This window comes from Palaemon carinicauda, chromosome 27, assembly GCF_036898095.1.
Source record: "Palaemon carinicauda isolate YSFRI2023 chromosome 27, ASM3689809v2, whole genome shotgun sequence".
Taxonomy (NCBI): Eukaryota; Metazoa; Arthropoda; class Malacostraca; order Decapoda; family Palaemonidae; genus Palaemon; species Palaemon carinicauda.
In genome coordinates this window covers 54,406,825-54,421,785 of record NC_090751.1, presented here as the reverse complement: position 1 = coordinate 54,421,785, position 14,961 = coordinate 54,406,825, and the positions used below count along the sequence as shown (strand labels likewise).

Here is a 14,961-nt window from a genome sequence, read left to right as displayed (position 1 = left end):
CATCTGAGAAGCACTCTGTTTCCTTTCAACAAGTCTTATCTAAATTTGAAGTTTAACATAAAGTGTTGCTTAAGAAAAACCCAAATCTTGTCTTTGAGTTTTCCTTGAAGGGATTTCCCAAAGGACAGGAATCCTGCGAAAGTAATCCCCCGAAGGGGAGACCAAACAGGTATATGTCTTCAAAAAGAAGAGCATTGAGATCATGAATGACCTATGATCTCGCAATTGTGACTATTCAACTCGTGACTGTGATCGTCTTCAAGAAAGAGAGCGTCGAAATCGTGATAACCGGCGATCATTTGATTGTCAAAACCGACGCCCTGACGGGTGTCAAAACAACATCGGATTATCGCGAACAACATCATAACACACCAGGAAGACGAGGTGATGAGTCTAGCCCCTGCGATTGAGAAGATTATCAGTCGTTCTGGCGATTGGCAAGCAGGCCATGGGTTGACTATCATCCGTAATCTTGGAATCCTCAACAGGCGGAAGTTGCATACGCGGGCTAGAATGTTGCCTGTGGGGAGAGAGAGAAAAATTGCGGATCGTTGGGAGACGACGAGATTGGCAGGTGGCAAGATGACTAATCATCAGCAGGAAGCAACAGAAGAGCAAACGGGAGGTGGACCTCGTAGACAGCTAAGACGCCAGCCGCAGCTGCAGAAGCTGACTTCGCACCCCAATGTCGTCTATGAGCGCTGAAGAAGAAACAAAGAGAATTAAAAATTCTTCTCCTCGGGGGGGGAAAGAAACCCAACCCGCGGACGGGAGAAGTTATCCCAAGAGGAGTTGTCAGCAACGAGGATTCCTTCCGATAAACTCACAGGGACAGACAACATCAACATCTAAAACTGCTATATTACTCTGTAATGGAGTGTCAGGAGAAAAACACAATCACATCTGTAAGAGAAAAAGGATGAGTATAAAGCAAAAGTCTAATTGGCTAAGCCTTGAAAGGACACAGCAGAGACGTCCGTTCTCTACCAGCCAAAAGCAAAAAGTGACATAACTTACAGCTATGAGAGTATATACAGTATAGGAAGCTGGGTACACCCCAGCCACCCCCTGCCTACCCACTCAAGTGGATAGGCAGGGTTGCCACCTTGCATTTTAAATCTAATGGCTGCCTTCCAACTCCGACGAAAGTATATACTTATGAATAACGAAGGTTTGTAAGTATGGGAACAAATAAATCTTTGAAAAGATTAAAAAAAAAAAAAACAGGACCGAAAGTGTGGTTCTCTTATTTCATTATGGAAGTTCCACAGCTTACTCAGCCATGGTAGGCCAGAGTGACATCATCACTCTGACCCAACCAGCTCCCACCGTCCATCTACCTGGGCACTAAGATGGTCTGAGACGACTTCTTATAATGTTGAAACGTGATTCCATCCCTAGGGGGAAGGGAATGGCGGTGTATATTAGGACCGAGTACCCTGCTTCTCATAAGTCCTGCTATGAATATGGATGTCATTAGATTCAGGTAATAAAAGTTTGTGGCAGGCATAACAACTTTTATTTTTTTTTCGATCTACCAAAATCCAGACATGGATGATTCTATCTTCGATTATCTTCTTACCATTATGGCTAAGATACAAGAAGATGATAGAAAGGCTTCTTTTGTCTTTGTTGGTGATTTTGATGCTCACCATAGGAAGTGGTTGATTTCTATCTCTCCTACCGATCGCCATGGCTTAAGAGCTTTAGACTTTGCCTCTGAATCAGGCTGTGAGCAAATCATAAGTGAAGCTACTCACAGGTCTGGTAATTGCTTGGAACTCATATACACTGACTCCTCTGGCGTTATAACTAGTAAGGTTGGTTCTCCAGTCGGGACATCTGATCATGCCTTGATTTCATTAGAAGTGAAGACTGAGCAGCCTGTCCCTGATGTATCATACTCTTGTAAAATTTATATGAAATCTCAAGCAGACTGGAATGGCATTTTGCATGATTTTTTGTGCTTGAATTGGTCACAATTAATAGTAGTGTTGATCCTGTTGTCCCTTTGAATGAGAATCGAGTCAACATAATTGATAGGCGTATCACTTCTGTGCTAACGTACCAAGTGAAGGACAAACCGTGGTTCAATGATGATTATAGACGTGCTTATTTGGAGAAGCAGGAAGCCTATCATCTTTGGAAGGGTAACAAATCAGATTTGACCTGGAATAACTATATTCAGCTTAGAGGTTTTGCTCAGAGAGTTTATGCCTCAACTGAAAAGGAATACAATTTAACCATAAAAGAAACCCTTTCTGGTACAACTCCGGAACATAAATAGTGGTCTACCCTTAAATCTGCACTCTTTGGTGTAGATGTAACAGTTCCTCCTTTACTTAAACCAGATGGTTCAGTCACTCACTGTCCAAAGGAAAGGGCAACCCTTTTGGCTGATATTTTTGACAGTAAACAGAGTAATGAAAAACTTGAACTTTCTCAATCTTGTTTTCCTGAGGCTCAACTAACTATTTAGCTTTTCGATCTCATGAAATTAAAGCTCTGTTGATGGACCTTGATGCTTATGGACGTGTAGACCCAAACGGTATTTTTCCTTTGTTTTTCATAAAGACTGCAGATTTCTTAGCTCCAAAGTTATCTGTTATTTTGCGCAAGTTAGCAAGAAAAGGAGCTTTTAGCACTTGTTTGAGAATTGGTAATGTTACTCCTTCATGTAAATGTGTTTGTGGTAGCTCAAGTCCAACTGATTAACGCTCAATTTCCATAACTACCATATTATCTAAAGTTTTTGAACGTCTTTTGGCAAAACTTCTCAATAGGTTTGCTGAAGGTAATCATCTATTCCCTAGTTTGCAATCTGGTTTTTGTAAAGCCCTTGGAGCATGTGATGCCCTTCTTACAATCTCCAATGCTGTACTGAAATCCCTTGATTGTGGTCAGGAAGTTCATATGATTGGCCTTGATTTTAGTGCTGCCTTTGACCGTGTTAATCATGAGGCCCTTGTTTTCAAACTCAAACAGTTGGTAATGGGTGGGTCGTTTCTTAACATTATTATGGATATTTTAAGTAATAGATCTCAAAGAGTTGTTGTTGATGGGCACCATAGTGAGCATAGGAATGTGATATCTGGTGTTTCACAGGGTAGTGTTCTTGGCCTATTACTTTTCATACTATATACACATGACATGTGGTTTGGTCTAGAAAACAAGCTTGTTGCATATGCAGATGATGCTGCTCTCTTTGCATCAATTCCATCCCTTAAATGTAGATCTGAGGTTGCTGAATCCCTTAATAGAGATCTGGCTAAAATTAGTGCATGGTGCAAATTATGGGGGTATGAAGTTGAATCCTAACAAAACTCAAAGTATAATTGTACGTAGGTCAAGGACAGTGGCTTTTCAACATCCGGATCTAAGTACTGATATTGTTTCTTTAAATTTGTATGACTCTTAAAATTTTAGGTGTGATTCTCGACAGCAAATTTATTTTTGAGACACATTAGGTCTGTGTCTTCTTCAATAGCACAAAAAATTGGCTTATTGGGAGTCTTAGAAGATTTTCGGTGATCAATCTATTCTGAAGAAGTGTTTTATTTCTTTCATTCTACTTTGTTTCGAGTATTGTTCTCCTGTCTGGTCTTCAGCTGCGGATTCTCACCTTAATTTGTTGGACAGAAACTTACGGTCTATTAAATTTCTTATTCCTGATCTAGATAATCTTTGGCACCGTCGTTCAATTAGTTCATTATGCATGTTGCATAAGATTTTTCATAACTCTGGCCATCCTTTACATTCAGATCTTTCAGGACAATTCCATCCTGTTCATAATACTAGGAAGGCAGTTAATTCTAATAGCCAGGCCTTCTTCATCACGAGGCTCAATACTACACAGTATTCTAGAAGTTTTATTCCAGCTATGACCAAGTTGTGGAATGATCTTCCTAATCGGGTAGTTGAATCAGTAGAACTTCAAAAGTTCAAAGTTGCAGCAAATGTTTTTATGTTGAACAGGCTGACGCAAGTCTTTTTATAGTTTATATACGACATATCTGTTTTGACATTGTTACTATCTTTACAATTATTTATTGTTAATTTGTTCTTATCTATTTATTTCCTTTCCTCACTGGGATATTTTTCCCTATTGGAGCCCTAGGACTTATAGCATCTTGCTTTTCCAACTAGGGTTGTAGCTTGGATAGTAATAATAATAATAGGCCTTGGCCTATACTTTCATGTATGGCTATCCTGTCCCTACATTCCTTACTGATCACCAAAACTTCAGTATTATCCACATTTACCCTCAAAGCTACCTCTCTCCAAAGTCTCTAGCCACTCTACTACCCTCCTTTGCAATTCTTCCTCATTTTCAGCAGTATCACCAAATTATCTGCATATAGAAACTCCTCCAACTCTTCATTTCTGATCTATTCATTTAACACAGCCATTACCCTGGTGTAATCCCACACTAACTTCAAAGGTTTCTTTTTCCCCATTTTCAATCATTACTTTTGTCCTTTTTCTATTGTTCGTCATCTCTACCATTCTGACCAATTTCTCTATGACTTTCCTCTTCCTTAAGGACCAAAACAATTTCTCTTGGTATTCAATCATAAGCCTTCTCGAAGAAGAGCTTCTGGTTTCCCCACTAGCCTCTTTTCGTGTAGCTACCTTACTAATAAAGATGGCATCCCTAAAACCTTCCCCCCACCCCATTAATCAATACTGCTGTTTCCAAATCTTTACAATATCTCACTATCGCTCATCTACTGCCCTCTCAAAAAGTTTAATTTACTCCCCCAGTAATTACCACATTCCATGACTTTACCCATACCACTAGACTCTCCTATCAGTCTTTAGGCATTATTTCCACTTCCCATATCACTAATATCCTTTCTTCCTCTGAAGCTAGTATCTTGACCATTTCAATTTGAAACTCTGATGGACCTGGTGTTCTAGCATCTTTCATTTTACTAAATGCCCACTTCACTTATATATTCCGTTTCTCTATCACTGGCTCCTCCCCCTTTGAGCTTTTCTAGCTCCTCTCTCTCATTTTCAGTATTCAATTGTTGTTCAAAATATTTTCTCCATCTCCTCTTAATGTCTTCATCTCTATGCATTAGATTTTCATTTCTATCCTTGATGACTCCGTTATCCCACATCTCGTTTTTGCCTTTCTTATAGATGTCCTTTCCTCCTTCCTATTTTCCTAGCCTTTCAATAGCTATACACTGTGCATACCTTACTTTCAAACCTTAAATGCCTTTGATTTTCTTTTAGCTTGACTCTTGCACCTCTTTATGCCACCACCACTTTTCTCTTTTTGACACCATTTCCACTGGTTCTTCCAACTAGTTCTTCCGTTTTCCCAAGACATTTCTTTCATACCTGTTCAGTTGTCTCTCTTTCACAACGCCCCTAAATTTCTCACCCTTTTCTCCTTTAAGGTTCCAAACCTCAATTCTAGACGTTCTCTAACTCTTCTTATTTAAAATTCATCACTAACAGTCTACGTTAACACATGCTTCCCCCAAAAATACTTCTATAGTTCAAATCTACATCAATCCACTTGACAAAAACAATTCCTCCAAAGATGTGTTAACATACCAATTTCTCTTGTCTGAGCACTAAGACACCACGTCAGAATCACCATGAGCGTGTGCAAGGGTACTGGCACAGGTGTTAGGACAAGTAAAGTGGGGTCAACCCATACATTGCTGCTCCTATCACTGTGTTTGTTCTAATATTAGCTGGAGATGCACCAGTAGTTTGGAAAAGTAGGGGACTGCCCCAACACATTTTCACTAAAGCAGAATGTTCGTGAATAAGCATAAGCACTGTAGGGGATGTTACGGCATGTAAAGCGCAAGTTTAATCTCCCATAGCCCTCTTCAAAATATCAATGTATTTTTGAACGTCAAAGAACTAGAGGAGATTGGGGGTATGGGAAAAAAATAAATGGATGGGTGATGGAGAGGGGGAAGATGGCAGATAAAGATCAGGATGATTAATTTTAAATGCCTAAGTCATTAAAGACCAAATTACCACTCTTTCCACACTCTTTTAGAAGTGTACTGCTTTCTGGTTTTTTTATGCTCAAGCAAAGCTAAAAATCCACCCTCACAATAACTACTGCACATATTGCACCTATTCCCTAGATCACGCACACTACCTCTGCATCTAACACATTTATACTGGCACAATACCTCACTGACCTAGAATCGAATGATATCCGAAAAAAACCTTTCAAGCAAAAAGAACCGAAAAAGGACTACTATACTAAGACCCAAAAAAGATTATTTCATTAACACTTCAGATGACAATAAAAGCTGCAAAATAACTGCATGATAATTCACCAGTTTGTAGCAAAATGCAAGCAAAGTGCAAACACTCGATAGCATTATCACAGTACTGATATCTGATATGATGTGGTGTTATTTCAGGGGTAGATTCTTCAAATCCCGATGAACATTTTCCAATTATTTTTACCAGAAGTTAGCACTTAAATCATATAAGCTTGTGAGTAATGGGTAAGATTCATTAAGATGATGTATTGAGGATGTAACACCTTCAACTATGAAAATCATCATTGAAAACTGCAAAATTATATTTCCTTAAAAACTAATAATCTAATGTATAAATAAATAAAAAACTTACATGAGCACCATTAACAACAGACTGGAAGCCAGAACCACACAGCCTATTAACAGACAGAGCTGGAGTACTAATGGGAATTCCACAACGAAGACTTACATGTCGGGCTGCATAGATTGTATCTGTATGAGCACACTGGAAAAATAAAAATTATCAGCTATTAAAATTAAAAGAATCTTTAATCTCAAGTTTTTAACCACCAATACTTTCCTCTAGCTGTAATGTTACAGCTGGAGAGAATTTCACCAAATACTTTGACGAAACACTTAATAATCTGATTCTGAAAGCTGTATCTCAAATATTGGTAATTTAAAGCTCAAGAAAAGCATAACTCACGTGAAAAAGGTTAAACTTAAAAGACAATTGCTGCATCCAAAAATTCTAAAATATTTTACAGTGAAGTTATTAGCAAAAGATGACAACTTTGGAAGTAATTTATATTTTTCCTAATAATACAAACCTGTAGCTGTTTATAAGGGTATTACTTTAGGCGAAGCTGAAAGACGAGCCATTAGAATTTAACGAGGGTTAACCACCTATCCTCTAGTTAGCGGGGGGTGGGTGGTACTAGCTACCCCTCTCATTCATACACCTGTGACTGTAACTCACTTTGCTTGAAGGTAAGACTTCAAAGGGGCCTGGTGCTGGTGGACCACATCTGTATAAATATGGAGTTTTTTATGATAAAACAAAGTTTTATGAATACTTACCTGGCAGTTATATATATGTAGCTGATATCTCTAAATCGGCAGAATTTTTCAAAACGAGGCAACCGCCTTGTGGTGGTTGGGAGGTAGGTGGTAACACCCGTCACAGGGTGGTCCAAGGAATCATTCCCGTGTCCAAGACTTCAGTTCATCTATGCCCGACCTGTCTCCTGAGGGGAGGTGGGTGGGCCTTAGAATATATATATATAACTGCCAGTTAAGTATTCATAAAACTTTGTTTTATCATAAAAACTCCATTTTTATGAATAGTACTTACCTGGCAGTTATATATACAGTAGGGTCCCGAATTATGCGAGAATTTGGTCGATAAAAGGCCTCGTGTAATTGGAAATTCGTATATTTCGAAACACATCATGGCGGCAAACAGCAACCTACCCGTCATTTTTTTTTCACTCCATTTCTAGCTTTCTAGCTATATATATACTGTATATACACTGTGTGTGTGTATGTATGTATGTATATATTATATATATATAAAACATATATATATATATATATATATATATATATATATATATATATATATATACAGTATATATATATACTGTAGCTTTTATCTTAACAATACTGTAAGAAATCCTTCTTATAGATTTTTTTTATAAAATACTGTACAAAATTTCTTTTATGGATAAATAAAACAATAAAAAGTTGTTAAAGTTTTGATAATTTTCTATGACTGTAGTATTTACTACTGTACTATGCATAGCTTACTGTTTTCAGTATTTTCCGAATGATGTAGAATTATTTCCTATAGATACAAAAAACAAAAAGGGTTTTCAAGGTTTGATACAGTACGTATCTAGCAATAGTTAAAAATTACAGTATAGTACTGTATATCCATGATGACACTCCCACACGTAAACACGGCCAGTAGGCGCAAGTGTGCACTAGGCTGCTGTACGATAATCACGATTTTTTGCCCTGAGCGGTCATTTCACTAATGATAATTTTTCAAAGTTAATATAATTTCTTTATGCTTATAATTCGTAATTATAGTTAAAAGTAGGGATATTAATTAAATGGTTGAGTAAAAAAAAAAATTAATACTACTATAATTTAATTTCAAATGGCTACATAATACTGAATATTCTAATGGGTTCTTTTTATCTTCAATCGTAAATCTTACGCCTGGATAAGCAACCAAAGGAAAGGGATAAGTCTCTCCTCTCTCTCTCTCTCTTCATATCGTTTCCTGTATAGTTTTCAAATATGTTCGTCATACATTTGTACATTATTTATCCACTTTATTCTCTCTCTCTCTCTCTCTCTCTCTCTCTCTTCTCTCTCTCTCTCTCTCTCTCTCTCTCTCTCTCTCTCTCTCTCTCTCTCTCTCTCTCTCTCTCTTCATATCGTTTCCTGTATAGTTTTCAAATATGTTCGTCATACATTTGTATCCACTTTATTTTCTCTCTCTCTCTCTCTCTCTCTCTCTCTCTCTCTCTCTCTCTCTCTCTCTCTCTCTCTCTCTCTCGGCGTTTCCTTTCCCTTTATAGTTTTGTGAAATTTCGTTGTCCAGTCATTCGGTAATGAGAAGTCATTTTCGCTTTCGGCATCGAAAGAAAACTTTGTTTCTTCAATATACTCATCACTGGAGGATTCAGAACTTGTGCTCTCATTATCAAACAGGTTATCATTATCAAATTCCACAACAAGAATATCATTTATTTCATCTAAAGAAATAACCTTCCTCTTTAGACCTTTCATTACAAAAGGAACAACAAATAACCACTTATGCATGAACGCCAGAGCGCACTGATAGGAAACCACAGTTTTGTAACATCAAGCTACCTTCAGAAAAATAGTTGCCAGACATCATATAAGTTTCTATTCACAGTCCCCATATGCTGAGAGTGTTGCCAAGTGGTGATCCTATACTTACTATACGAGTAAAGTAACATCACGAGACTGACGGCTTGTAAAAGGCAATTAAAGTCATGAACGGAATATACAGTTGAAGGCGGTACCGAGTAGATCGTGGTGAACGGTTTATCACGTGGGTGACGTTTAACAGGTTAAAAAAACATTTTATATAGTTCGGTATTTTCTCTATCCATCCTCTCCCAGAAAACCTTCAAATGTGAATTATCGGAATGTGTGCAGATCTTGGCAGTGCGATAACTAGTTAGCGACTGAGAATAAAAAAGATAAAAAGGCCGATTGACGATGCTGATGAAGAGGATATCGAATACCGATTTTTCCCTAATTGATTTTTTCTACGTTCTGTCTAATCCAATGTACAGTACATTCTTATGTAAAGGGCGAACCCCAACATTTCTTGATGCTGCTACACTTTAATTATAGATATTTTACCACCTATTTATAATCTTTATTTATAATAACATCTTTAGTAAAAGCTCTTCAATATCACTTTCAGGAGTAAATGCGTTTATGATCGACGATGAAACGTAAAAAAAAACGTTTTCCTTTTAAGAAGGCGTTTTTTTAGGAAAAAAAAAACAACACGAAACAAAATTGCTCATATTTCATATATTTTGATTTTCTAAGGATAAATAAAACAACATTAATTATAACATTATTATTACATAGTACCTGGTAAGATATCTTTTGCCGCAAAAGTTAACCTATAGACAGATGTTAAAATTGGTTAGCGAGTTCGTTATGATCGGCGATGGAACGTACTAAACAAAGTAATGGGTTTGGTTGTGGTGACATGTTTGGCAGTAGCATGATATAAAATAGTCTTTATTTTGACGGTTTTTAATTTAAAGTTTAATGAATAAGGATTTTTCACCATAATCACAATGTAAGTATAAAAATTAATTAGTACAAATATGGAATATTATACATATAGGTGTTGGACAGTTAGGCTAGGCCTAGCGACAAGTTCACACAACAGATGGGCAAACCTTAACATTTTTCATCCAAAACTAGTCTTAAAATGTTTGAACAGAAATCTTTCTCTCACATTCTTCCCCCCCCCCCCCCCCCCTTCTCAGACATCGGGGAACCATCACCCCCCCCCCCAATACAATTAAGAAAACAATAGATTTCCTACGCTTCGCGGTGCTTGACTCGCGGATTTAGAATGCTCCTCGCAGATACAGGAAAATTAATTTTTAAAAACTATCGATCGCGTAATTGAGGAATCGCGTAATTAGAACACGTGTAATTCGGGACCCTACTGTATATAACTGATTCACACATCTGGAGGAGGGAAACGGACAGTAAACATCGTTGGGGAAACAACAAAAGAGTTGTAGGAGATAAAAACACCTTGATTCCTTGCCTGCTAAGGTAGCTGATTCAAAGGTACAGCCTTTAGAGTGGCTTTCCCTTAGGAGAGTTTATCCAGGAGTAAGCCTGCAATGCTGCAAAAAACTCAATCGAGTCTGTCAAAGGGATAAGACCAACAACTTGACTAGACTTCAGAAACTACCTTCGCCCCATATAAAAACTGCAACCTTACTAAAACTAACCACCTAACCCTGCAACATAGACATAAACTATCTATCTAGACTGAGGGAACCGCACCACAAGACGAAGTCCTCAGACTATCATAAAAACACAAACCCTCATACATGCATATAAATCAAGGTTGAGTGGAGTTATTAACTCCTTTGCCTAATACAGAAACCGCAGCTATGTATGGGCCCAAGGTAAAGCACTTGCCAAAGTCTACTCTCACCTCTCTAAGTTAATGAGAAGCGAAGACAGAGTTGCTCCTCCAAAAAATTGCATCCATGAATAGCCTAACTAACATATATTCCTGATATGCCAGAGAGGTAGCAATGGCTCTCACTTCGTGAGCCCGTAATTTCAACAGGGCGAAGTGTTCCTCCTCACATAAGAGGTGGGCTTCCCTAATCTTCTCCCTCAGGAAAAAGGACAAAGCATACTTAGACAGGGGTTTTTGGCGGATCTTTCACTGAACACCATAACAAGTTGGATGCACAGCTCACTATGTGAGAGCCAAAAAAAAACTTTGAGGGACCTAACTGGGCAGAGGAGTCTTTCCTTCTCTCGACCCACTAGGTTCGTGAGGATAATGACATCAAACGTCGTAGGACAGGGTTACGAAGGGTTTTCGCTCTTTACGAGAAAGATGAACCTTAAGGCACAAACTGCCCTATCCTAATTGAAGCTCACCCTCTTCCCAATCGCCTGGACTTCGCTGACCTCTTGGCATTCTCTAGAGTCATAAGGGAGAGGGTTTTCTTCGCTACAACTCGAAGAGAGGCTAGCGAGATAGGTTCAAATTTCTTGGAGCACAGAAACTTAAACACCACATCCAGGTTTAAGAATACCTATTACGTCGTCTGAAAAGACCCAATGAGGTCCTGCAAACCTTGATTTTGGGACAACTCTAGGCCTCTATGCCTAAAGACAGCGGAGAGCATACTGCTGTATCCATTGATGGTAGATACAGCCAGCTTAGCATCCTGTCTGAGGTACAAGAAGTAGTCTGCAATCTGGCTCAGAGAGGCAGTGGATGAGGAAACTTGTGCCGCCTGCACCAAGCTCTAAAGGTCTCCCACCTAGATTGGTAGACTCTTTGTGAAGAGATCCTCCTTGCTCTGGCGATAGATTTCGTCGCTTGTGCCGAAAAGCCTCGAGATCTGACAAGCTTATAGTCAGTCTGAAGGAAGTCAGTTGAGAGCAAGGGGGGTAAGATGATACCTCTCGAAGTGGGGCTGTTTGAGAAGATCTGGACTTGCCGAAGTCTTCTTGGGAAGTCCATCAACATGCCCATCACTTCCGAAAACCATTCCCTAGCAGGCCAGAATGGAGCCGCTAGGATCATTCGCCCCGAATCGAGGAGAGCAAATTTCCTGAAGAACAGATTGATGATCTCGAACGGAGGCAATGCAAACATGTCCACCCCCGTCCAATCCATCAAGAAGGAGTCCACTGCTACAGCTTCCTCGTCCGGGACTAGGGAGCAGCAGTAGGGGATCATCATCTTCCAGTTAGAGGCAAAAAGGTCTGTTACAGGTCTGCCCCACAACATCCAGAGACTGACAGACTTGCGGGTTGAGAGACCATTCTGAGGGAAAAACAAGTCTCTTCCTGCTGAGCATGTTTGCCCCGATGTTTCTTGCCCTAGAACAAACCTCCGTTCTAGATCCAAGAGATCAGAACGAAGGCGTCCTTGATCTCGACACACGATTCGACTAGTGTCATCACAAAGTCCTAGATTCTCATGTTCAAAGTCATGCCTCATGCTAGAACTTCGACGTCGAGCGTCCTGAAAGACGAGGCGCCGATCGTCCTGTAAGACGTGGCGCCGATAGTCCTGTAAGACGTGGTGCCAAAAGTCCTGTAAGACGTGGTGCCAAAAGTCCTGTAAGACGTGGAGCCGAGAGGTTAACAGAGCGAGACGCTGAACGTTCTAAAAGACAAGGTGCTGAGCGTCCTGGTGTCAGAAGAGACTCTTCTTGTTGACAGGAAGACCTAATTATTTGATAGGCTCAACGTTATCTAAAGGTCCAGATACAGGGACGCTCTGATTTCTCCAGAGAGCAGTATTCCGCTACATAAAGCAAAAGTTACGAGAACATGAGAGGGGCGGAGCCGAGACCAAAACACACGCCCAAAACTGACCCATTCTACACCCGTTCTTCCTTGTAAACAAACCTCAGATAAAGTTTGATTGCATAGCCTGCCACTTAGACTCCTCTCTAGAACTGGGAGAGAGAATCGATGTAGCTAAAAACTAAAGGAGGTTCCCCTATAAAAGGAAAAGGTAATCCTCCTTCAGAAGAAGTACTGACCAAAGGTCTGCTCCCCTCTTCTCCAAAGATTTTGATGTCTCCATGGAGAACTTTGACTTCTGAACGAAGGCGTAAAGAGCATTTACGTCCAGGACCGGACAAAAGACTCCCTCTCCCAAAAGAGAGACATTGAAGTTGCAAAGTCGGTTAGGCAGAAAAGTCTTATCGGAGTAACTAACAAAGGAGGATTCACTAGGAAAAAGATTTCGCATCCATCCTTAGTAAAAACACGGACCAAAGGTCTGCTCCTCTCCTCTCCCAGGCTCGCCAGAAGTAGCAAAGTCTGGCTCCTACTGTTGTTAGTCATCAAAGGTTTCTGTTTTAAGAAACAAAAATTAATACTGTATATTCTTAAAGCTCCATTAATGACCACGTGAAAACTCAGAGGGTGGGGAACATGGAGCAACAGAACTTAGGATCCTCTCCTTCTGTTAACCTCAAACAATTCAACAGGAGAAAAGTGATCACTAAAGTCATCCTTGACAAAGATCTTATAAGACGTGGCGTCGCCCTGAAAGGACAAGGCGGCGATCGTCCTATCATCCTGAAAGACGAGGCTGCCCTCGTCCCGAAAGACGAGGCTGCCCTCGTCCCGAAAGACGAGGCTGCCCACGTCCCAAAAGACGAGGCTGGCCTCGTCCCGAAAGACGAGGCTGCCCTCGCCCCGAAAGACGAGGCTGCACTCGCCCCCAAAGACGAGGCTGCACTCGCCCCCAAAGACGAGGCTGCACTCGCCCCCAAAGACGAGGCTGCACTCGCCCCCAAAGACGAGGCTGCACTCGCCCCCAAAGACGAGGCTGCACTCGCCCCCAAAGACGAGGCTGCACTCGCCCCCAAAGACGAGGCTGCACTCGCCCCGAAAGACGAGGCTGCACTCGCCCCCAAAGACGAGGCTGCACTCGCCCCCAAAGACGAGGCTGCACTCGCCCCCAAAGACGAGGCTGCACTCGCCCCCAAAGACGAGGCTGCACTCGCCCCCAAAGACGAGGCTGCACTCGCCCCCAAAGACGAGGCTGCCCGAAAAACGAGGCTGCATTCGTCCTGAAAGACGAGGCTGCATTCGCCCTGAAAGACGAGGCTGCATTCGCCCTGAAAGACGAGGCTGCATTCGCCCTGAAAGACGAGGCTGCATTCGTCCTGAAAGATGAGGCTGCATTCGCCCTGAAAGACGAGGCTGCACTAGTCCTGAAAGACGAGGCTGCATTCGCCCTGAAAGACGAGGCTGCATTCGCCCTGAAAGCCGAGGCTTCATTCGCCCTGAAAGACGAGGCTGCATTCGTCCTGAAAGGCGAGGCAGCATTCGCCCTGAAAGACGAGGCTGCATTCGTCCTGAAAGACGAGGCAGCATTCGCCCTGAAAGACGAGGCAGCATTCGCCCTGAAAGACGAGGCTGCATTCGTCCTGAAAGACGAGGCAGCATTCGCCCTGAAAGACGAGGCTGCATTAGTCCTGAAAGATGAGGCAGCATTTGCCCTGAAAGACGAGGCTGCATTCGCCCTGAAAGACAAGGCTGCATTCGTCCTGAAAGACGAGGCAGCATTCGCCCTGAAAGACGAGGCAGCATTCGCCCTGAAAGACGAGGCTGCATTAGTCCTGAAAGACGAGGCAGCATTCGTCCTGAAAGACGAGGCTGCATTCGCCCTGAAAGACAAGGCTGCATTTGCCCAGAAAGACGAGGATGCATTCGTCCTGTCTTGAAAGACTTAGCGCCGAGCGTTAAGGCAAAATGATATTCATTATGACGCTCGGCGCGTTCGGTTCCGACCAGAGGGTTCATAAGGCCGACTGGTGCTCTGGGACAAAAACCGAGTCAATGATGGTTTGTAAGCATTGATATTATCAGTGAATATCTATGACTTAAAGTATTGCCATTAAAATCAAAA

At 41.1% G+C, this 14,961-nt stretch overlaps 1 protein-coding gene across 1 annotated transcript in view; it reads right to left on the bottom strand.

Moving 5' to 3' along the window:
• yip2 (yippee interacting protein 2) overlaps window positions 1–14,961 on the bottom strand; it is a 109,180-nt gene that overhangs the window by 62,462 nt on the left and 31,757 nt on the right. The window contains exon 3 of the mRNA XM_068351089.1: window positions 6,622–6,753. Coding sequence (XP_068207190.1) covers window positions 6,622–6,753 — 132 coding nt within the window. The remainder of the gene's footprint in view (window positions 1–6,621; window positions 6,754–14,961) is intronic.